We start from the raw sequence: 21,097 nt of genomic DNA on the forward strand, positions 1-21,097 counted from the left end.
ACCCAGGATTGAGGAGCTCTCTGTTGCTAAGACCCTGTAACCGTGAGAGAAATTGCAGCCCTTCCAGGCAAGCGGGCCCCACTGACTCGGCCCATACAGCTGTACCCAGCTTTGCTCTGGCCTTGTTTGCTGACCTCCAGCTCTAGGCAGCTGCTGGGGTCTGGTGCCCTGCTTCTCTCACAAGGACAGGTGGCTGTGGGGGTGGACAGAAACCCCTGCCCCTCACCTCCACAGGGGTCTCCACATTCAGACTCCCTCCCTCTCTGCACCAACCCAGACCTTCCTGAATGCCACCCGGAGGCCTCCTCATCCCAGCCACCCAGCTCCCAGGGTGGAGACAGCTGTGCACTTGGCTTGAGAGGGCTGTTTCACAGAACAAACCACACCCCTGCCAGGTTGTGATGGGCCTGGGGTACTCCCCTCAGATTGGCCAAGCACTTCAGTCAGGACTGGGCATTCCTGTCCTACTGGCACTGGAGGTTGTGAAAGACCCTGTGACAGGGGACAAGGTTCTTCCATTTGCTGCTCCCCTGGGCCCACTCCCTGCTCTCTAGATGTCATTGGCCCTTCTAGGTCCAGGCACAAGAGCAGGGCTGGGTGGAATAGGTGCTGCTGGCAACTGCTGGAGGGAATGGCTCTTTCTGGGTGGTAGGCCCCCATCATGGGGGTGTCTGGGTCTTCATATAGGTTTAAGGTTCCTCATTTCCTCTGCAGGTGGCTTGTCCCGGAGTGGGTGTGAAGCTTGGGTGGAGTGGAGGCGGTTGGGAGGGACCAGGGAGGAGCTTGGGGCCTGCTGGTACATCACTGGCTCTGGATTAAAAAGCCCGCAGTCCTTGGTCCTGCACCCACTGCCTGCCATTTGTGGCTCTTGAGGACAGTCAGCCTCATGGCTCTGGTAAGACCTGCTAGGCCGCTGGGCCCCCATTCTGACCCTTGATCGCCCTGGGGCCTGGTTAATGCTATTTCTTTTTATTTTTTAAAGATTTGTTTATTTGAGAGAGCATCTGTGCGTGGGGTAGGGGATAGAGGGAGAGAATCCCAAACTGACGCCCCATTGAGCAGGGAGCCTGATATGGGGCTTGATTGCATGACCCTGAGATCATGCCTGAGCCGAAATCAAGAGTCAGATGCGTAACTGACTGAGCCACCCAGCCCCTGCCTGCCAAGTTAATACTATTTCTTAAGAGGAGCGATGAGTTTCTCCAGGTGTAGAGAGGGGAGCTGGCCATCACTGAATCAGAGTGGTGAGCAGAAGCTAGGGAACAGGTGGGGTCTAGGGATTAGGGGTTGTCTTGAGTTCTTGCCCTAGAGATGAGCTCCAGACAGAGTTCCCTGGCCCCATGGATTTGGGCCCTGGGAACTCAGGCTCCCAGAAAGTGGCTTCTCCAATGTTCTTCATTCAGTTGTTTGGAGTGTGGGGACCCCCAGGGTAGACGCTGATAGATGAATTTTCTCAGCTCTGTCCCTAGATTCCATCCATCAGGACCCTTTGGAGGCAGGGCTGAAGGCTAGAAAGAAAAGATTAGTTAGTACAGGCTTCTCTGGCATACTTGCCATGGTTTATATCCCCAGACCCATGTTCGTGGGTTTGGTTGGATCCACCTAGGGACCCTCTTTAGCCTGACCTTATAGCACCTGAAGGACTTGAAAACCTGTGGGTGGTCTGAGCTGCTAATTACTGTTCCTACTCCCAAGTAGAGGGCCCATTTCCAGAACTAATTCCTGGCCAGGGGTCGGAGAGGCTGTCTAAAAACCAAGTCTGTGCTCTTCACTCCTGCCTCTCCAAATAGTTTGCTTAACTGGAGCATGTCTCCATTTAAGCTGTTTAACCAGACAGCAGCCCCACCAAGGCACCCAAGGCCAGGCTGGGTCTTAACATGCCTCTTCTCTCTCTGTAGCCGTCTAATCCCCGAGGTGTCCTGCCACCCAAGACCCACCTCAAGACTGCTTAGCAAGGGTTAACTGGGGATGTGGGGTAGAAAGACTAAAAGATACCATAGCAAGAACTGGAAGTAGGTAAGGGTGGGATTAAGAGAGCATGAATCGAGCCAGCCTGGTCCAGTCCTGGCCCTGGACCTCAGGCAAGTGACTAGCCTTTCTGTGCTTCTGTTTCCTTGTGGGATCGCTCATAATAAGTAGTCCCTACACACAGGGTAGCTGTGTGACTAAACAAATTAATGTGTGTAAAGGCGTTCATTATTCCCTCGGACCAGAGCTGGCCCAGAGTGTTGTGTAAGTGTCGGCAGGATCATCAGGAGCTACCACAGCCGCCTTTCCATTCAGGATTCTGACGGGGTGGAGTGCAGCCAGGTGGCTGGCAGGGCTGGGCCCTTTGGTTCAGGATTATTCCTGGAGGGGTGACCCTGGCCTCTTCTTTGGCCTTTGTCCCTTTGGACTCAGCAGCCTGCAGCAGGCCTGTCCTCTCCCTCCTCTGCAGGCAAAGGTTCCTGGGACCTGCCTGCTCACCGTTCGTGTCCTACAGGCCCATGGCCTGCCCTCGAAGGACTTAGGTGAGTGCTGGGCCCAGGAAGGGCCATGTAGCTGGGTTCAGAGTGGGAGAAGGGCAGTGGGAAGAGACGCTAGGACTGGGCATGCAGGGGGTCCTGGAGAGGGGGCCAAGAGGAGGTGCTAGGTGGAATGTCTCCTAGCACCTCAGCCTTTGCTCCTCCTGCCTCCCAATTTGGCTCCATTGCATGGGTCTCTAAGCCTCCCAGGGCTGCCTGTGATGGAAGGTCGTGGACACTGGCAGCTGGGCTGGGTAGGGCTCTTGGCCATCAGCAGCCATTTGTTCCTCCTTCCTACAGTGACCCCCTCTGACTGCTACGTAAGCCTTTGGCTGCCCACAGCCTCTAGCCACAGGCTCCAGACTCGCACAGTCAAGAACTGCAGAAATCCCATCTGGAATCAGAGCTTTCGCTTTCGAATCCATAGCCAGCTCAAGGTGGGCCGGACGTCAGCCCCTGCCCTGCCCACTGCCCCTGCCAGCCCTCCTTCCCTGCTCTGGCTCTGCTCACCTTCCTTTTCCACTCCTCTGTCCTGCAGCCCCTTACTCTGTTCCCTTCCAGAATGTCTTACAGCTGCAAGTCTTTGACCAGGACCTTCTGACCAGTGATGACCCCATGTTGTCAGTGCTGTTTGACGTGGGGACTTTGCAGGCTGGGGAGTTACGCCGAGAGAGCTTCTCACTGAACCCTCAGGCAAGTCTGTGCAACAGGGTAGCAGTGAGCCTGAGCCCAGGGAGGGCAAATGCTTTGGAGTGGAGCTGGGTACATGGCCCTCTTCTGCAGTGAGTGGGCCAGGCTTCCCTGGCATCCCAGAGGCCCCTGCTGTCCTTAGAGGAACAGTGCCATCTCTGACCCTCTTTCTTGGCCCTTAAGCCAGTAACAGTTTTCTAGGAGCCACCCAGAGAAGGTGGACAGAGCACCCTGGAGATGGCCATTGGCTCTCTCCACTTTCCCCAGGAGTCCCAGCTGGCGTCTGCATTGAAATCTACACACACGTTCCTCACCCCTCTAACTTGCTGCTTTATCTCTCCAGGGCGAGGAGCGGCTAGAAGTTGAATTTCGGCTGCAGAGACTGTGAGTCAGGGCCATGGGGCAATTCCTTTTGGGCAGTGCTTCTTTGGGGGAAGGACAGAGCCCAGCATACCCTGGGAGACATCCAGTACTGGTGGAGGAATGTCCTGTCGTCCTTGAGGGGTGAGAGCATGGAAAGCGGGACTTGCACCGAGGGTCACTGGGGGCTGTTTCCAGGACAGACTGTGCCGAGCAGCTTGTCAGCAATGGCATCCTGGTGGTGAGTCCAGAACCCCTCCCTCCCACTCTCCTTCCCGGGCCTGAAGCCTGGGGCCCCATCAGGGATTCGGGAGTAGAGCTGAATTGGGAGCCCCTGGGATTTCAGTTCAAGGGGGTACAACCTCAAGCAAATGTTTGGTGACTCAGGGCCAATGTAATAAAGCGCTGAGGATCAAAACCAGGGTACTGTGGGTGGGTGGGGCTCTAACAGGGGAAGAGTGCGTGCGAGTCTGAGGGGCTTTCGTAATGACTCAGGCCCGGGAGCTCTCCTGCTTGCACGTTCGACTGGAGGAGACAGGGAACCAGAAACGTAAGTCCCCAACCTACTAGGATAGCCCCCAGCCCTCCATCCTTGTCATCCCCTTCCTAAGGGGACCCTGGCAGGGACCTTAACATTAGCTGCCCTCTGCTCTCATAGGCAGCAGTAGAAGTTGGGGCAAATCCATGCTGGGGCTCCATCTCTCAGCCTCGGCCCATGTCAGTCTTCCCTCTCAGTGGGCGGAGGAAAGTGCCCCCCAGGCCCCTCATGCAAGACAGCCTTGGGCCTCTGTGGGCCAAGACCTTATGCCTAACCTTTCTGTTCCGGTTCCTGTTCCAGAGTCAGAGGGCAGAGTTCAACTTGTGGTTCCTGGGTCCTGTGAGGGTTCACAGGATGCCTCCGTGGGTGCCGGCTCCTTCTGCTTCCATTGCCCAGCCTGCTGGGAGCAGGAGCTGGGTATTCTTCTGCAGGTAGTGTGCTGCTCCCTCATATGAGGCGGAGCCTACAGGGTCTTTCTCCCTCCTTCCTTTCACACTTCCTCCTAGCTTGTCCCTCTCCTCATGCTGAGTCCCTTGCCCCATCACTCTCTGGCATAATCAGGCCTCCTGGGTCAAAGGTGGGGTTAACGTTAGCCTCCTGTCTCCCTTCCTGCTGCTGCTTATTTCACTCCCTGGGCCATGGGTGAGGTCCTTGCTGGAACAGAAGGGTAGAGATTCTGAGGTCTTCTTTCATCCTCCCTGCAGGATGCCCCTCGCGAGCAACTGAAGGTGCCCCTCAGGGCCTTGCCCTCTGGCCAAGTGGTGAGGCTTGTCTTCCCTACATCCCAGGTACTTGATCACCCGGAGGAAGAAGGTCAGAAGTGTGGGCAGGACTAGGCCCTAGGCCTTGCAGGGCCAGCCTGCTTTGGTAGGAGCTTGGGTCTTTGGGCTAGGCTCTGGGGAGAGGGGTCCTCTGAGCAGCCCTGCCTTTGAGCCTCAGGCCTTGCCCCTGTGGAGATGGCTAGGGGCCCAAGGGAGTATGGGGGACATCATAGGGTGTGGCTTGGGATGAGATGAGAGGGACATGATGGCAGACTTCTGTGACTGAAGTGTTTATGGTTTCCAGGAGCCCCTGATGAGGGTGGAGCTGAGGAAAGAAGAAAGGTGAGAGCCGGCTGGGAGAGGGCAGGGAGGGAGGGAGCGGGCTGCCACCTGTGCTTGAAGTTGAGGCACAGATAGGGCAAGGGAACTACCAGAGGAGAGAAATTGCGCTCCCTTTAGGTGGCAGTCATCGTGGGTGGGCCTTAGCTAACCTTCATGAGATGGAGAGGAGTTGCCCACCCTTCACATGCCTGGGAGACCAGCTTCTCACCACGAAGAGGTGGGAGACAAGAGTTTCTTGTCTCCTCTGGAGTCATTTTTGGGTGGGGGAAGACAGAAAAGCTCAGAGTGGGGAAGTAGATCTGTGGTGGTCAGACTCACCAAGGAGCCTACCTGGGACCCTGGAGGGGCATTTTTAGGCACCAGCATTTCTGGTCCTTGTTGCATTCCCAAGTGTTCCCACATGGGTCTGGGTTCACCTTCTCCCCATTACATCCACACATGTCACACTTTGGTCCAGGCAGGAGTGAGGGGTGGGGAGAGGAGTGAGGGTTGGCAGTGGGTTTCTCAGGGCGAGCAGACCCAGCTTCCTTTTCTGTGATGAGGCCAAGAGCTGCCTCATGATCCCTTCCTTCGCGCCAGACCGAGGGAGCTGGCCGTGCGTCTAGGCTGCGGACCGTGTGCCGAGGAGCAGGCCTTCCTGAGCCGGAGGAAGCGGGTGGTGGCCAGAGCCCTGAAGCAGGTCCTGCAGCTGGGTGAAGACCTGCAGGAGGATGAGGTCTGTGGACTGAACTGCACTGGATAGGCTTCCTCAGGCTTGCTCTAGCTGAATGATTGTATCTTCACCAGACCAGAGCTTGGCCCCGCCTGCTGTCTCTGCCCCTGCTCCTCTTCCCTCTCACTTGATGTTTACAGGAGCCTGATGCCATCAGATGTAGAGCTTTGCACTAGGCACCTGGAGGTTGATTGTAAGCTGCCCCACCGGGCTGACTTTCCTTCTTGTTGTTTCTTGATTCTTGGCCTGGTCCATATTTTGGGACTTGGGTCCAACCTGACCGGTCCGTGAGACATGCAGAGTGAGGACTGCCTGCTGGCCCGGGGCAGTCCTTGGAGGTTCAGATCAGCCTGGGGAATTTCCTAGGGAAATGACTTCTCCTTTCAAGAGGAAAAAGGGTGGCTGTGTGGGAGACTTGAGGTGGCTGTGGGGCTTCCAGAAAGTGATCATGACACTCCTCAGGGGCTAGGGGCGAGGAGATGAGGCCTGGAACTTGCCCATTTTTCCTGGAGTGTTTAAAACCAGACAAGCCCCAACCCTTGAGAGGCTACTTCTGATTAGATCCTCCTCAGTAGGCCTGACCAGAACTGGTTCCAAGAGCCCTGACCGGGTCTTGACTGACGTGGCTGTTCTCGCTTTCAGATTCCAGTGGTAGCAGTTATGGCCACTGGCGGTGGGATCCGGGCGATGGTTTCCCTCTATGGACAGCTGGCTGGACTGAGGGAGCTGGGTCTCTTGGATTGCATCTCCTATATCACAGGGGCCTCAGGCTCCACCTGGTGAGCTGGCGGCAGGTTGGGTGCAGGAGTCCGAGGGTGGCAGTGGTAAGGCTCTTGTAGAATCCATAGGTGCCTCTGGCCCAGTTGGGAGAGCTGGGAGAAAGGGCGTGCCAGAGGGAGAGCCACTCAGTGGGACCATTGGAAGGTGCCTACTAGACTGTTGTCCTAGGACGGAGAGCCCATGGTGTGCTGTGACGCCCGGGCTCTGGCTTTTCTCAGGGCTTTGGCCAACCTCTACGAGGACCCGGAATGGTCTCAGAAGGACCTGGCAGGGCCGACCGAGTCACTGAAGACACAGGTGACCAAGAGCAAGTTGGGTGTACTCTCTCCCAGCCAGCTGCAGCGGTACCACCGGGAGCTGGGGGAGCGTGCCCGCCTGGGCCACCCGGCCTGCTTCACCAACCTGTGGGCCCTCATCTGCGAGGCACTGCTGCACGATGAGGTGTGGGGACTGCTGGGCCAGGGTATGGTTTGGAGATGGGGAGCTGCCCTGGGCAGCAAGGAGGAAAGGTCTCAGATACCAGAAAGCCACAGCTTTAGGTTCAAATCCTCTCCTGCCACCAGCCCCATAACCACACACTCTCAGACCAGCGAGAGGCCCTGAGTCACGGCCAGAACCCTCTGCCCATCTACTGTGCCCTTAACACCAAGGAGAAGAAGCTGAGCACCTTTGAATTTGGAGGTGAGTAGCCCTGGAGCTGAGAGCTGCGCTCTTGTGGCTGGTAGGGTGAGGGGGAGTGGGGCCTCTGTGGAGGAGGTGGGTGTTACACCCACTGCTTCTGGGCCAGGTCCCATGCTTTTCAGAGACTGTCATCCTACCAGAGTCACTCAGGCTTTGGCATGGGGTTGGGATCTATAGGTCCATGGTCAGGGTGACTGTGACCAGCCTGAGCCTCCGGTGGTGATAGAGGATCCTGGGGTTCTGAACCCCACAGTGAAGCTGTATGGTCTCCTCACAGAGTGGTGTGAGTTCTCCCCCTATGAGGTTGGCTTTCCCAAGTATGGTGCCTTCATCCCCTCTGAGCTCTTCGGCTCTGAGTTCTTCATGGGGCGCCTGACCAAGCGGCTTCCTGAGTCCCGAATCTGCTTCCTCGAAGGTGAGAGGGAGGAGCTTGGAAGGTTAGGGAAGCTAATGTAGTGTGGAGAATGGGCCTGGGGAAGACGGCAGGCCTCCACCTCTCAGCTCACGGGGACATGTCCTGGTCTAGGATGGGTTGTGGGAAAAGGTCAGATTGTGATGGGGTGGGGGACTCTCCCCTTTGTGTCCCCTCTGTTCCCCTTATGTTCCCTCTCTTAGGTATCTGGAGCAACCTATATGCAGCCAACCTCCAGGATAGTTTATACTGGGCCTCAGACCCCAGTCAGTTCTGGGACCGCTGGGCACAGGATCAGGCCAACCTGGGTAGGTGCCTGGGCTCCTTGTAAGGAGGTGCAGAGGCAGCCACTGGGGTGTCTGGGGGTGGTGGGATGGCCTTTGGCAGTCCACAGAAGCTGGGGTAAAAGTTCAGGGGCTCCCATTTCCTAAAAGATATTCCGCTTTCCCCTTTCTTGACTGTGCAGACAAGGAGCAGGTCCCTCTTCTAAAGATAGAAGAGCCTCCCACTGGGACTGGCAGGATTGTTGAGTTTTTCACTGACCTTCTGACGCGGCGCCCACTGGCCCAGGCCACCCACAATTTCCTGCATGGCCTCCATTTCCACAAGGACTACTTCCAACATCCTTACTTCTCTACCTGGAAAGGTATCTTTTTCTCTCCCTGGTCCCAGCACTCCAAGGTCTGTTCAAGGCCACCTGAGCCTTAGATCCCTGGTCCAGACACCCAACCCCTGGGCCCTAAGCTCCTTTGAGTTTAGTTCACTGGGCTGCCTGGACTGGCAACCCTTTTCCTCTCCTTTTTATTGTGGATCAGGGCCCATCTGTGGGGTCTTGGGAAGTAGCAGGGCTACTTTGGCAGGAGAGATCAGGGACTAGAGGGCAGAGTTGGCTTCTGCCAGTGGCAAGGAGCTAGCATTAGGGTAGAGGGGTCTGTTGTGCTCCATACCAATGACAGCTGCTTTTCTACCCCACCCGCCTAACCTTTCCAGCCACCAAACTGGATGGGCTCCCCAACCAGCTGACACCTGCAGAGCCCCACCTTTGCCTGCTGGATGTTGGCTACCTTATCAACACCAGCTTCCCGCCCCTACTGCGGCCCACACGGGACGTGGACCTCATCCTGTCGCTGGATTACAACCTCCAAGGAGCCTTTCAGGTGGATTAAGGGGCAGGCTTGGGAGGCAGTGGTGACACCAGCTGGGCCTGGCATCTTGGCTCCGGCTTTAGGGGAGATCTACCTTCGAGTCCAGTATGTGGTCCAGCATCCCTTAGGGGCTGAGACAGTGACATCATATGAATATGGATCCCATGAATTTACCACCAGGGGAACTTACTCTGCTCAGGAAGTTGAAGTGACAAGGGAGAGGTTTTCTTTTTTAAACTATTAGCAAAATTTACTGTAATAAGACAAAGCATAAAAACCATGTTCTGATTATCACAATGACAACAATTTTGAGTTAGCCAAAAGGTAGAGTTCAGATTTCTGGTTCTTGATTTACACAGACATTAGATTTACTGTCATTACAAAATAGCGTTCCTGTGTCATTTACACAGGCTAAGGCTAAGATAATACCTGCATGTGCATGATTTTTTCATCTCACAATAAATAAGGTTCTGAGTTAAGGTAGCTGGGAAGCAAAGCAAAGGATAAAATGAGTCCTAAGGTGTCCTGAAGGGCCTAATAACTCCAGATGGTCATAGATAATCCTGGAGAATATTCCATCAGGAGTGCTTGGGAGGAAGCCCGGGACATGTAGCTGGTATAGCGTTCAGGTCTTGCTTCCCAAACTGCTTCAGTAGGGCGGGGGGAATGTTTTCTGTGTATTTTATATTTGGGGCACCTGTCCTCATTTGGGCCTTGGGAACCCTGTGCTGTGAGTTTTTGTGTTGGTCCAGTGAAGGTTGCTGTGGAAGCTGGAAGCCATCAGCAGCCCTGGGCCACGGAGCTCCCAGGAGGCGCAGCAGAGGGGCGGTCAGGGTCATGGCGCTTTCCCCGGCCTGGCCTGGCCCTGGGGGTGGGCCTCGGTCAGATTTGGCAACCGGGCTCTAACTCCCAGGGGTCTCAGCCAGCCTCTGCGTTCAGTGTCGGGGCCCCAGAGAGCCCTGTGGGCCCTGCCCCTGACGGCACTTGTGCCTGCCCTGCAGCAACTGCAGCTCCTGGGCCGGTGGTGCCAGGAGCAGGGCATCCCGTTCCCACCCATCTCACCCAGCGTTGGAGAGCAGCAGCAGCCAGGAGAGTGCCACTCGTTTTTGGACCCAGACTGCCCCGAGGCCCCAGCTGTGCTGCACTTCCCTCTAGTGGATGACTCCTTCCAGGAGTACTCGGCCCCTGGTGAGCCCCCCACCCCTCCTCCTGCTCCCCCCCACCTTCTGGCTGCCCCATTGCCAAGCTCCCCACTTTCACCAGGCATCCGGCGCACACCAGAGGAAAAGGCGGCGGGGGAGGTGAACCTATCTTCCTCCGACTCCCCCTACCACTACTCCAAGGTGACCTACAGCCCAGAGGACATGGACAAGCTGCTGCGCCTGACCCACTACAACATCTGCAACAACCGGGAGCAGCTGCTAGAGGCCCTGCGTGCGGCTGTGCAGCGGAGGCGGGAGCGCAGGCAGCGCCACCCCCAGTGAGGGCGCAGGAGGGCGGCTGGCCTGGGCTCCTACCGCCCCTCCCCTGCCACTTGGGTAGACTCACTCCCTGGCCCCCTGGCTCTTCTGGGTGAGTTGGGCAGAGACAACTCGCCAGATCATCCAGAGCCTCTGGGGCCTGAGTGGCCTGGCCCTGGCCCTCTCGCCCTCTGAATGGCTATGCCAGCGTCAGTGCCCAGCGCCACCCTGACGGGTCCCCGCAGCCACCACAGCCTTGCCACCTACACAGGCATGGGGGTTGAGGGCTTAACAGGGCTGGGCCTGGTCTCCTCAGGCCAGAGACGTGTCCTCTTCAAGCAAGGAGAACATTCAGGGGTTCGGTGGTAGCCTCACGTAGACATGGACAACGGCGTGGGCCCAGAGCAGTACTGACCACAGTTGCATAAGCACCCAAAGCCAGGGGACCATTTTCCCTAGCGAAATAGAGTGATTTGTGGATCACAGGCTCATATAAATGTGAGGTGGTAGCGGGTTGTCATTGCTGTCAAGGAAGGACAGGTCACCCTGGGCTCTTGGTTACACATAATAAGGACTGGTTTGAAAAAAACCTCCCCCCAGGCACCTTACAGAGCTAGCTAGCAGAGGGAGAGCAGGCCGTGTATACCCCACTGGGGCTACACTCTCCAAGTAGGGAGGAGGCCAGTATGGCCTGGGGGGGTGCTGCTGCTGGATCCTGGCCCTGTGCAGGTAACTGGATGCACAGGCAGTGGCGCTAGCACCCCTGTCCTCCTCTCCGTCAAAGGGCTGCTTCCTGTTCCACAGGAGGGGTGGGATCAGAGCAGCCAAAGGGACAAGCGCCAATGGCTTAACTTCAGTAAGTTGTGATCTTGGTGAGGGCTGCCTCTTAACAAGAAACAGTCTATTCCAGAAGTTGGTCCTGAGTAGTTGGGTAGCAGAGCCTTGTTCTGGTTCTCTAGAGGTTGTCCTTGGTTGGTGCCAGCTCAGGGTTTGCTTCAGGGCCTAGATCTGTTGGGGGTAACAGGAAGGCAGAGTGAACGCAGGGCCTGGCCTCCCTTCGAACATTCCACCTTCTTTTAATGTTGCTGTGCTACTTGGATACTGATTGCTGACAGGTAGCTGCAGGTCTGACTGGGGTGTGAGGAGGCCAGTGGGTGGGAGGAAACAGGTTCTTGTGACTCAACTCCCCCTACCTGTCTGCTCTGGCCCACCAATTCTTGGGCCCTGCCTTGGGCATGTGGCTAGCATCGCAGTGGAAGAAATGGCCGCCTTAAAAGCCACCATCGAGGATAAGGCAACAGGTCATCTGAATCCTAAAGCGGAGCCCGTGGGTCCTGTGCAGCAGGCTTGTGCAGCCGTGGCTGCCCTCAGGTGTGCTGCAAGGGCTCTGTCTGTGCCTGAGTCTGTGGGGGTGTGTGTGTGTGTGGGTGACAGCCTGATAGCTGGTCTGCTCTAGGACAGTAAATCTCTCCTTTCCCATTGGAGCAGGGGAAAGCAGGAGAGGTGGCGGGCAGAGGGCAGGTCAGAGGGAGCTGGCTTGCAACCTGTCTTCTGTCTTAGGAAGAAGAGGCCATGGAGTGAGTCACATGGGGAGACCGAGGGAGTCTGCACCTTGGGCCCGGCCTGGGCAGGAAAGGCATGAGGAGCCAGGGGCAGGTGCCTGGGCAGGGCCAGCAGCCGGCAGGAACTGCAAGGGTTGCAGCTGGCCATCGGCACTCACATGCATACCCCTCAGTGAGGAAGTCAGGGGACAGCCATGGAGCCTGTGGGAAAAGGGAGTCTCAGGACCTGGACACTGAGCAGGGGTTTGTACGCAGTGGGGTGGGTGCTAGGATTTTCTATTGCTGAGGGTCTCCAATATGGGGATTACCCCATACCCTAGCAGCGTAGGTCTGAGGCTCCAGATCTTGGCTTAAGACAGCAGCAGCTATATCAGTCCTGGGGGCTCAGGACTTCCCACCCACCCACCCACCTACATACCCAGGTGCCCTACCTGAGCGGAGCAGCGGGGCTGGACACCGTCTCACCAGTGTGCTCAGCTGGGAAGCCCACAGGTCTGGCTCTGAGCTCCAGGCTCAGACTCTGGGCTGCAGAGCAAAGGGAGCTCAGTGGTCAGCCCTGGTGCAGGTGCTAGGCCTCTGAAGACAGCAGCCTCCTTGCATGTTTGTGTCTTCCCTCAAATGCATATGTTGAAATCCTAACCCCGAGGTGATGGGGTCAGGAGGGTGGAGTCCTTACAAAAAGGACCCCAGAGAACAACCTGACCGCTTCCACCAAGTGAGGACACAGTAAGCAGGTGTCACGCACAACTCAGACTTACCAGACACCCCATCTGCTGGTGCCTTGATGTTGGACTTGCTAGGCTCTAGCACTGTAAAAACAAATGGTTCTGGTCTGTAACCTACCCAGTCTGATATTTTTATTAAAAGTGGCCCAAACAGGGATCCCTGGGTGGCGCAGCGGTTTAGCGCCTGCCTTTGGCCCAGGGCGCGATCCTGGAGACCCGGGATCAAATCCTATGTCGGGCTCCTGGTGCATGGGGCCTGCTTCTCCCTCTGCCTGTGTCTCTGCCTCTCTCTCTCTCTGTGTGTGTGTGTGACTATCATAAATAAATAAATAATAAATCTTTAAAAAAAAAAAAAAGTGGCCCAAACAGACAGATGTGCCCACCACAGGAGGCTCTGTATGCACCAAGCCTTGCCTGTGCGGAGGTGCGGCATAGGCCCAGCCCCCAGGCAGGCCCCCCAGTGCACGCTGCCTCCTAGAAGTCTGAATGCAGGCTAAGAAAGGCTCAGTCTGGAGGAGATCCTGAAGAAACTCAAGATCCCTTTGGGATTCTGGAAGGACAGGCTCAGAGGGGACCAGAGACAGTGCAAGGAATGGAGCCAAGAACCCAGAGAGACTGGGAGGAACAGGAAAGGACTCCCACCTGGGCTCCCGGCAGCCTGAGGACATGACCTGAACATGCTGTCCAGGTGGAGCCTGTCCGACCCCACCGACAGATACCTGGTGCAGGGGTGCTTCCCAGGCATCCCTCCTGATAGAACTGGGTTTGACCACTGTCCACAAGATACCCAAGGGCAGTGCATTCAGAGCTTTTTGAGGACTGGAAGGTTAGAGAAGGTCCCAGGGTCACAGAACAAAGCCTAGGAGCACTCAGGGGAGTCACAGAGACAGACTCCAAAGGGACCAGGCGGCAGCTGGGGGCAAGCCTGGCCCTACCTCTGGTACTAATTAGATGAGCGGTGTGATCTATGGCAAGTGGTTTACCCTTTCTGGGCCTTAAATTCTTTGAGAAGACACTTAAGTCCCAACTACATCTCAGGCTCTAGAGGTACTAGATGCAAGATTGCTGAGGATATGTGAAACAGCGGCTTGGGGCCCAGGGGCTCACACCCAAGTCCCTCCGTAGGTTCTGGTGGTGCCTACCAGCTGTGCGGCTCAGGACGTGGTGCCGGCTCTCAGCCTGCCCTTCTGACGGTGCTGCACGCAGGGTTTCCACCTCGCTGCTCAACCTGCCACCCAGATAGCCACGGGTCAAATCTCTGCACTTCCCACATGGGTGAACCCCTGCGTCCAGCCCCATCCAGGTGCCTGCTTCTGGGAGGCTGTGCCTACTGGGTCAGTATGTCCTGGGGCTATTGTCTCCTCTGCAGTAGCACTCACTTTAAGGAGAAAGTGTGTTTCCTGCTATGCTGGTGGCCCAGCCTCTCACACTGGGCTTCTCTGAGGTCAAGGGTGGCCACTGGGGCCATATTCTGAGAAGAGATGAGCAAGGGGTTACTATGAACATGTCCGCTCTTCTCTGTGGGCCTGTGCTCAGCCTCCCCCATATTCCACCGCCTCGTACCTCTGCTGCTGTCCTCTTGTCCCAGAGGAGGCTCAGGGAGCTAACCCCCAAGGTGCCATGGCAGCCATCCCCGGAGCTTGAGCAGGGCTGTGGAGAGAGGGCAGTGAGGCTGCACCAGCTAGGCATGGAGGGGAGGCTGCAGCCTGGCCTTGGGAAGGCCTGTGTCTTCAGAGGCTCTCAGGCCAAGTCCTGGGTTGGACAGAGGTGTCCACGGGGAAGAGGGAGCCAGGGGATGATGTGTGGGGAGACCAGCAAGAGGAGGAAGAGGGCCTTCACCCTCCCCCCACCCTACTTGGGTGCGGGGCAGAAGCTGTGTGGTAGGTAAAGAATGAAACTATCTTGAGGTGCCTGGCTGGCTCGGTCAATAGAGTCTGTGACTCCTGATCTCGGGGTTGTGAGTTCAAGCCCTACATTGAGGGGTAGAGATTACTTAAAGAAAAAAGGAGACTGTCTTAAGAATGGCTGGGGGTGGGGGGCTATCCATCATCATGTCAGGATGCCAGGCCCTGATAGTCCCTCTGAGCTGAGTGGTTCTGTGGAGGAGAGGTGCCTGGAGAAGGAATCTCCTCATACTTACCTGCCTCCCTGCAAGCAGGAGCTGCTGCTTGAGCTCCAAAAATCCCTCCGTGGTGAAGGCACCCTTCGCATCCTGCAAGTGCCAGATGGGGCCCAGGAAATATCCAGCAACAGAGGACAGGCCCCCTCTGGAAGGTGCGCTAGGAATCTACCCCCCTCCAACCACTTCATTCCTGAGGACTCTCAGCTCCTATCCCTAGTGCCCCAAACCCCCAGGGCCTCAGTGCTGGCTCCAGGGTCTGGGCCTTACCCCCATGGCCCTGGCACCCCTGGGCTCCTGCTGCCTGGCTGCCCGCTCCAGGGAGACAGTGGTGGCAGAGGGTATGTGTGGGCTGACGGGGCCACCTGGCTGCAGGTCCCTTGTCTCAGCCAGCTGTACTCCTGGCCACCAGCTTCCGAAGGGCCTCTGCTGGAGGGAGGTGAGCCCATGGCCAGCATTGCTGGGTGTCAGCCCTGTCCCCGGCTGCAGCAGCTTCTGTTCCACCTTGGAGAGGGGAGGAAGGTGAGCCAGGGCAGGGCTCCGTGCCCCCGCCTCTCCTCTCCAAAGCCCTTCCACCCGGAGAGAATCCCTGTCTCCTCATTGCTCTTTATCTCCTCCTGCTTCAGCTTGCTTAAGAGACTTCCCCTGTCATCCTAGTCCATAGTGGGGCTCTGGCCTACCTGGACAAGGGGGGGACAGGCCCTGGCAGCTGGCCAGGCAAAGAACAGGGCTCTCGTGAGGGGTCACACATGGGCTCCATGTACTGGGGAGGCCCCAGTCTCAGGTTGAGACCAGGATGCTCCCACCCCCAGCCCTCGGGCCCCTCGCCGCTAGGGAATCCTCGTCCGGCCTCTGCTCACTCCCGTCTTTCTCTGCAGTTGGGCAAACTTCTCTTCCTGGGCCGCCAGCAACTTTTCTAAGTCCTGGTGTCTGCCGAGCAGCAACTCCACATCAGGCACAGAGTGCTGCGGGGAAGCAAAGCCAGGGTGAGCCCCAGCTCCATGGGGGTGTGGAGAGCCTCCCCGTCCTGGTCCCCGACCCGCTTCGCTGGTCAGGGAGCAGAGGAGTAACAGGATCTGCCCTCGGCTGCAGCTGCGGGCTGGTACAGCTGGCTAATGGCGGCGGGGGGGGGGGGGGGGGGGGGGGGCCTTTGGCTCACCCCACAGTTGGGGTCCAGCAGTAGACCCTCCCGGGAGGCCAGCCAGGCCTCAGCTTGGTCCAGCTCCTGTCGCAGCTTCTGCAGGCCCCAGTTCTCCTCGCAGCGCTCCCGGCGTAGGACGCAGGCCTCTGTGAGTGCCTGCAGCTGCCCTTCTAGCTCCTGCAGACACCCTGCCACCTGGTGGAAAGGGGTGCTATGGGTCACATGCATGAGCAGGAGCACTGAGGCAGGGCAGGGCTGGAGTGCCCAGCAGAGGGGTCCAGGGAAGGCCCAGGCCTTTCCTTTCTCTGCTTCTCTGTCTCTGCTCCTTCCCGGCCTGCCACTGAGGGTTTCTGTGTTCTGAGGCCTTGGGTAGCTGAGCTCCATCCCCAGCTCAACCCCAGGTCCACTTTCGTGCTCGTACCTCCAGGGACATGAAGTGGCCACTGTCTATCAGCTGCTGCCCTTCTTGCTGTACAACCTGGGCTTGTAGGCAGTGCTCCTTGATTTCTCGCCCCAGCTCGTCATGCTGGGCCAGGAGCCGCTCAGCTCCCACCAGGTCCCCGGCCAGCTCCTCAGACGAAACCACAGCTTGCTTCTCCTGAGCCCATGTTCTGGGGACAGGGAGACAAAACTGCCATCAGGGTGGGGAGCAGCCTTGGGAGGTGGGGCATGAGGTGTGCACTGGGAAGGGGGGTCAGGCTTCCGATGTGCTGGGGTGACCCCCACCCCACAGGGTGGAGCTGAGCCAACACCAGGGCAGGAGGCCACTTACAGCAGTTCCCTGCAGCGGCCGAGGAAGGCGTGGCCCCGGGCAGCCTGCTCCAGCTGCTGGCCCTGCTCCCGGGCCTTCACCTCCAGGGTGGCCCAGGCCTCCTCCACCCTAGCCAGCTGCTCAGACAGGCCATCCTGAGCCATGGGGTGTAGCTGGCCCAACCGGCAGGCCTCCATCCGCACCCGTGCCACCTCCTTCTCCATTGCCGCCAGTTCCCTCTGCCACCAGAACACACAATCAGATCTCACCCCCGTCAACCTGACACATACCCCTCATTTGGGAGCATCCAGTCCTCTCTGAGGGGTCCTGATCTGTTTCCCAGAATTTCCCAAGCCAACTCCACTGTTCCACAGCCTGGGCCAGCCCTACCTGGCTGGGGTGGGGTGGGGTGGGGTGGGGCGGGGGGGGGGGTGCTACCTACCACCTGCAGGGAGGGGCTCCGACGGGCAGACCATGGGGTGTGAGCCCTCACCTCCAGGCACCTGTGCTGTTGCTCGAAGGTCTGCACTGATGACGGGCTGTGGCCACAGACGTCTCTCGCCATCAGGGTGGCCTTCTCCTGCATCCAGCTCTGGAGCCAGGCCACTGTTTGCTCAAAACCACGGACCTCCCGGGCTGTGGCCAGGCTCTGGGAGAGGGGGGAGGGCCTGCTCTGGGTTGAGCTCATTCCTAGGGTCCTTTCTCCCTGGAGACACGGCCTTGTGGGCCACCTCCTTTTAAATAACGAGGACCGTGGGGCTCAGTGACTCGGTAGTGACCAGCAGGTACATAAAATGCGCCAGGTGTGGCAGGTGCTTCTGAATGTGGGATGTTACTGATGATGCAGTAGAGCCTCAGGGGGGCATTCTGTGATGAGAGTCTTTGATGTGTGAGTCTCGAGAAAAGCAGAAAGGAGGCCATGAAGCAGCGGGGGAGGGGGCCACGTGAGGGAAGAGTTGGGTTTGCGTGGGTTCAGGAGGCTGCCTCGGAGGCCAGGGGCTCAGGGAGCAGCCTGCTTTAACAGAAACCAGCATAGGGCTGTGAACACAGGCTGTGGAGCAGCAGTGAAGCCGCCCGCACAGGGCCCAGGGTTAGAAGAGCGAGGCAGTGGCGTGAAGGAGCCGGTTAAGCGAGTGGGGTCGAGGAGAGGTGAACAGGGTGGATCTTAAAACCCGAGGCCTGTATTTAGGGGAGGCTTCGAGGGGCTCAGAAGCTGGCTGGACATGCTTCCTGTTTCTCCCTGGAGGTGCGAACTGCACCAGCAGGAATCCAAACTGGAGGAGAGGGCTGAGGTGGGGTGGAAGTGCAAGGTGTTGAGACTGCCCACTTGCTCCATGCTGGGAATTAGAGGCAGCCATCTCCCTCTGAGCACGCGCGCGCACGCACACACACACACACACACACACACACACACGCACAACCGGCGTGTCTGCTTGTCCTGGACCCAGGAAGAAGGCAGAGATGTTCCAGCCCCTGGGCTGCCCCGGCCTGGCCTGGGGGCGTTTACCTGTGTGCGGGCTTTTATTGCCCGGTCCAGCCTCTCCCAAGTGGCCTCGATGCGACTCCTCTGGGCTTGGATCTGGGGATTGTACTTGTGCGCGGTCCGTTCCAGGGAGCCCGCCAGCTCCCTCAGGGCCTCCACCTTGGCCGGGCCCAGGCTCTGAACTTCCTTTCTGAAAGCCTCAAATTTCTTTTCCAGCATCTGCAAGGATACAGGGCCAGCGAGGGGCACTCTGGCAGTGGAGTCCCGCAGCTCGTGCTCACGCTGTCCCTGACAGTCCCCTGGTCCGTACTGGATGAGGTCCTGGGCTCGGCCGGACCGCAGGGACCCGCCCAGAGCCCCCTACTTCCCTTCTGCTCACCCCCTCACCCCCTCCCGCCTGGGACGCACACTTCCTTTGCTCCTTTCAGCCGCAGTCCACTCTTCCCCAGGTTCACCCAGGGGAGACCCACCTCGACGGCTTCCAGGTCCTGCCCATGGTCCTGGGACTCGGCGGCGGCCACCTTGCCGGCCAGCCAGGTTTCGAGAAGCCGGGCCTCCCGCTCGGCGCGGTGGAGCTGCAGCTGTTCCCGCCAGCCCCGCGCTCGGCCTTCCGCCGTCCGCAGCAGCCCCGAATGGGCCTCCCCCACCGCCCGCAGCCGGGCCAGCACCTGCGCGCTGTGGCAGGAAGGACAACCGAGCGCCGCCCTTCTCCGCTAGGCCGGACCGCCGCGCCTCTGTGGGGAGAGCCCGCCCGCGCCTCGCACCCACCTCCCGGGGAGCTGCCCGCCCTGGAGGAGGGCGGCCCCCTGCTGCAGGCGCTCCAAGCGCGGCCCGAACGCCTCTAGGAGTCTCCTGGTGGCCTCCAGCCGCCGCAGGGAGGCGCGCGCGGCCTCAGCACTCTGGGCCCCATCCTGGGTGTGCAGCGCACAGCCCTGTTGCTGCAGCCAGGACTCGGCCTCCAGGAGCTGCGGGGCAGAGGGGACAGTCTTCCCTGGGAGGAGGCCTCCAGGGCTCCCGGCTCGGAGTGGGGGCCGCAGGGCTTTCCGCCGTGGCCGAGCTCGGGACCCCCCCGGGGAGCTTTCTCCCTCCCTGTGCCTGGCTCTCCGCCCCACGGGCTCCGGCCTGGCCTGGCCTGGCCTGGGAAGGGAGTATCAGCATTTCCAGAAAGTTCCAGGTCATCGGGAACGTGATGATTGACAACCACCGGTTTAGGAGGGAGGGGCCGTGCTCCCTGGCGGGAGAGCTGGGGCAGAGCCACAGAGCTGGGGCCCGTCCTCCGAGCCCCGCGTCCCCTCACCTCCGTCAGGAACTGCTGGGCCTCCTGAGCCTGCTGGAGCCGCCGCCGCCTCTGCGCCGCCTCGGCCCGCAGGCAGCCCACGGCGTCCTCCAGCTGCTGCGCGCGGGCAGCCACGGCGCGGCCGGCACCCGCCTCCACCAGCCGGCGGCCCGCGTCCACCACGGCCTGGGCCAGGGCCTCGTGGCTGCTCAGCTCACGCTCCAGGTTCTGTGGCGGCGGAGAAAGACAGGGCGGGGATGCCAGCGGCCGCCCGGGCACGGCGCTCCCAGCACCACTGGCTCAGAGCCTCGGGCTCAATCTGAGCCCCAGCCCCCCCGCCCCCCCCCCCCCCCCCCCCCCCCCCCCCCCCGTTCGAGGCGGGAGGGTCCACACCTGGTGCTTCTCCTGCAGGCGGCGCACGGCGCTCAGGCTCTGCCCGCAGTCCCGGGCCGTGGCCAGGGGCAGCTTCTCCTGCACCCACGCCAGCTCCTCATCGGCGTCCCTGAAGAACTGCAGGACGAGGCGCCGGGCCTCCAGGGCTGCTCTGCGCTCCCGCAGGGGCGCCCGCAGGTCCTCCAACCTGCAGCAGCGGACGGTGGGACCAGGGCGGGCGCCCCGGCCATCAGCCATCGGTCAGGCCCAGAGCCCACGCGCTGGGTGCCCCTCATCCTGAGAGAAGGGGGAGCCCTGAGGACACAAGCTGGAGGGCAAGGGGGATACACAGGGGCAGATCTACCTCTGAAGCAGCCGCCGGGCCTGGTCCTCCACGTCCTGGGCAAGGCAGCGGCCTTCCCCTGTGAAGACCTGGGCCTGGCCCAGCAGCAACTGTGCCTGCCCGGCCTGCCGGTCCACCGCTGCCTCCAGCTCCCCCTGGGCCCCCATGAGCTCGTCCAGCTCAGGCTGGGCCTGGTCCCCGATGGGGTCTCTCAGCTTGACCTCCACAGGCTCCAGCCAGCTCTCTAGGTCCTCCACACTCCGCCGGAGACGCAGAGCCTGGGGCAGAATGTGAGGTGGGCACCAAGGAGAGGCCCAGCACCGCCTCCAGCCTGCTCCATGGCGCACAGAACCCACCTTGCAAGCCTCTTGTAGCGCGGCTGCCTTCCTCCGGCTATTGGCCTGCAGCTCGTCCCAGAGCTCTCCCAGCTCCCGCAGCCGCTCCTGGATGGTCTCCGAGGCTGGGTGGCCCTCCTGCAGCAGCCTCTGCCCCTCCTACAGCAAATACGGTGCATGGACTCAGGACTGCTGGTGCCAGGGGACTGGTGTTGGCTCTGCCCACCAGCCTGTGTGCTGTGTGACCTCAAATTCTTTAACCTCTCTGAGCTCATTTTCCTTATCTAAATAATGGAGTGAACAATGGTTCTTTAGTTTAAATGAGATAAAACATTAAGAATTTTTTAGGGACGCCTGGGTGGCCCACTTGCTTAAGTGTCTGCCTTCAGCTCCGGTCATGATGCCAGGGTCCTGGGATTGAACCCCATGTTGGGCTCCTTGCTCAGTGGGGAGTCTGCTTTTACTGCTCCTTCTCCCTCTCCGTCTTGCTTGTTCTGTCTCTCAAATAAAATCTTAAAAAGAAATTTTTTTTTTCAGAACAATTTATATTGGAGCCAGCCTGGGGCCAGGACCTGCCCTTTGTAGGTAGGAGAGGGTAAATTTAA

The 21,097-nt window shown here is 59.2% G+C and overlaps 2 protein-coding genes across 4 annotated transcripts in view; one reads left to right on the forward strand and one right to left on the reverse strand.

The window, feature by feature from the left end:
* The first annotated feature begins 54 nt into the window (after positions 1 to 54).
* On the forward strand, positions 55 to 12,970 carry PLA2G4B (phospholipase A2 group IVB). Of its 3 annotated transcripts, XR_004810773.2 has the most exons (21): positions 55 to 895; positions 2,438 to 2,510; positions 2,805 to 2,941; positions 3,066 to 3,197; positions 3,538 to 3,578; positions 3,753 to 3,795; positions 4,050 to 4,104; positions 4,393 to 4,523; positions 4,797 to 4,880; positions 5,158 to 5,195; positions 5,775 to 5,910; positions 6,550 to 6,686; positions 6,906 to 7,128; positions 7,251 to 7,368; positions 7,646 to 7,783; positions 7,984 to 8,088; positions 8,247 to 8,426; positions 8,771 to 8,937; positions 9,927 to 10,113; positions 10,189 to 11,756; positions 11,946 to 12,970. XR_004810773.2 is itself a non-coding variant. In XM_025473099.3 (20 exons), exons 1-20 carry the CDS (start codon positions 887 to 889, stop codon positions 10,407 to 10,409), a joined length of 2,355 nt encoding a protein of 784 aa, XP_025328884.1. In that variant the 5' UTR covers positions 55 to 886; the 3' UTR covers positions 10,410 to 12,970. The 3 variants fall into 3 exon arrangements, 2 of the variants coding, with proteins under 2 accessions (XP_025328884.1, XP_035564645.1); XM_025473099.3 differs by having other exon boundaries at positions 10,189 to 12,970; XM_035708752.2 differs by lacking the exons at positions 55 to 895; positions 2,438 to 2,510 and having other exon boundaries at positions 2,804 to 2,941; positions 3,043 to 3,197; positions 10,189 to 12,970.
* The window catches only part of SPTBN5 (spectrin beta, non-erythrocytic 5), a 47,953-nt gene continuing 36,000 nt past the window's right edge, over positions 9,145 to 21,097 (reverse strand). The window contains exons 49-69 of the mRNA XM_035708751.2: positions 20,514 to 20,651; positions 20,179 to 20,435; positions 19,836 to 20,022; positions 19,464 to 19,670; positions 18,935 to 19,131; positions 18,637 to 18,841; positions 18,191 to 18,385; positions 17,177 to 17,332; positions 16,705 to 16,922; positions 16,354 to 16,543; positions 15,951 to 16,127; positions 15,652 to 15,756; positions 15,062 to 15,295; positions 14,813 to 14,884; positions 14,236 to 14,322; positions 14,052 to 14,143; positions 13,815 to 13,900; positions 12,706 to 12,756; positions 12,379 to 12,472; positions 11,997 to 12,148; positions 9,145 to 11,393 (exon numbers count right to left, since the gene is read on the reverse strand). Coding sequence (XP_035564644.1) covers positions 11,341 to 11,393; positions 11,997 to 12,148; positions 12,379 to 12,472; positions 12,706 to 12,756; positions 13,815 to 13,900; positions 14,052 to 14,143; positions 14,236 to 14,322; positions 14,813 to 14,884; positions 15,062 to 15,295; positions 15,652 to 15,756; positions 15,951 to 16,127; positions 16,354 to 16,543; positions 16,705 to 16,922; positions 17,177 to 17,332; positions 18,191 to 18,385; positions 18,637 to 18,841; positions 18,935 to 19,131; positions 19,464 to 19,670; positions 19,836 to 20,022; positions 20,179 to 20,435; positions 20,514 to 20,651 — 3,153 coding nt within the window. The 3' untranslated portion in view covers positions 9,145 to 11,340. The remainder of the gene's footprint in view (positions 11,394 to 11,996; positions 12,149 to 12,378; positions 12,473 to 12,705; positions 12,757 to 13,814; positions 13,901 to 14,051; positions 14,144 to 14,235; positions 14,323 to 14,812; positions 14,885 to 15,061; positions 15,296 to 15,651; positions 15,757 to 15,950; positions 16,128 to 16,353; positions 16,544 to 16,704; positions 16,923 to 17,176; positions 17,333 to 18,190; positions 18,386 to 18,636; positions 18,842 to 18,934; positions 19,132 to 19,463; positions 19,671 to 19,835; positions 20,023 to 20,178; positions 20,436 to 20,513; positions 20,652 to 21,097) is intronic.

Source organism: Canis lupus, chromosome 30 (assembly GCF_003254725.2).
Source record: "Canis lupus dingo isolate Sandy chromosome 30, ASM325472v2, whole genome shotgun sequence".
Taxonomy (NCBI): Eukaryota; Metazoa; Chordata; class Mammalia; order Carnivora; family Canidae; genus Canis; species Canis lupus.

Coding starts and splice junctions, on each gene's coding strand:
- PLA2G4B (XM_025473099.3), top strand. Junction 5,196..5,774: donor GAGCTGAGGAAAGAAGAAAG/GTGAGAGCCGGC, acceptor CCTTCGCGCCAG/ACCGAGGGAGCTGGCCGTGC. Junction 7,784..7,983: donor CCGAATCTGCTTCCTCGAAG/GTGAGAGGGAGG, acceptor TCCCTCTCTTAG/GTATCTGGAGCAACCTATAT.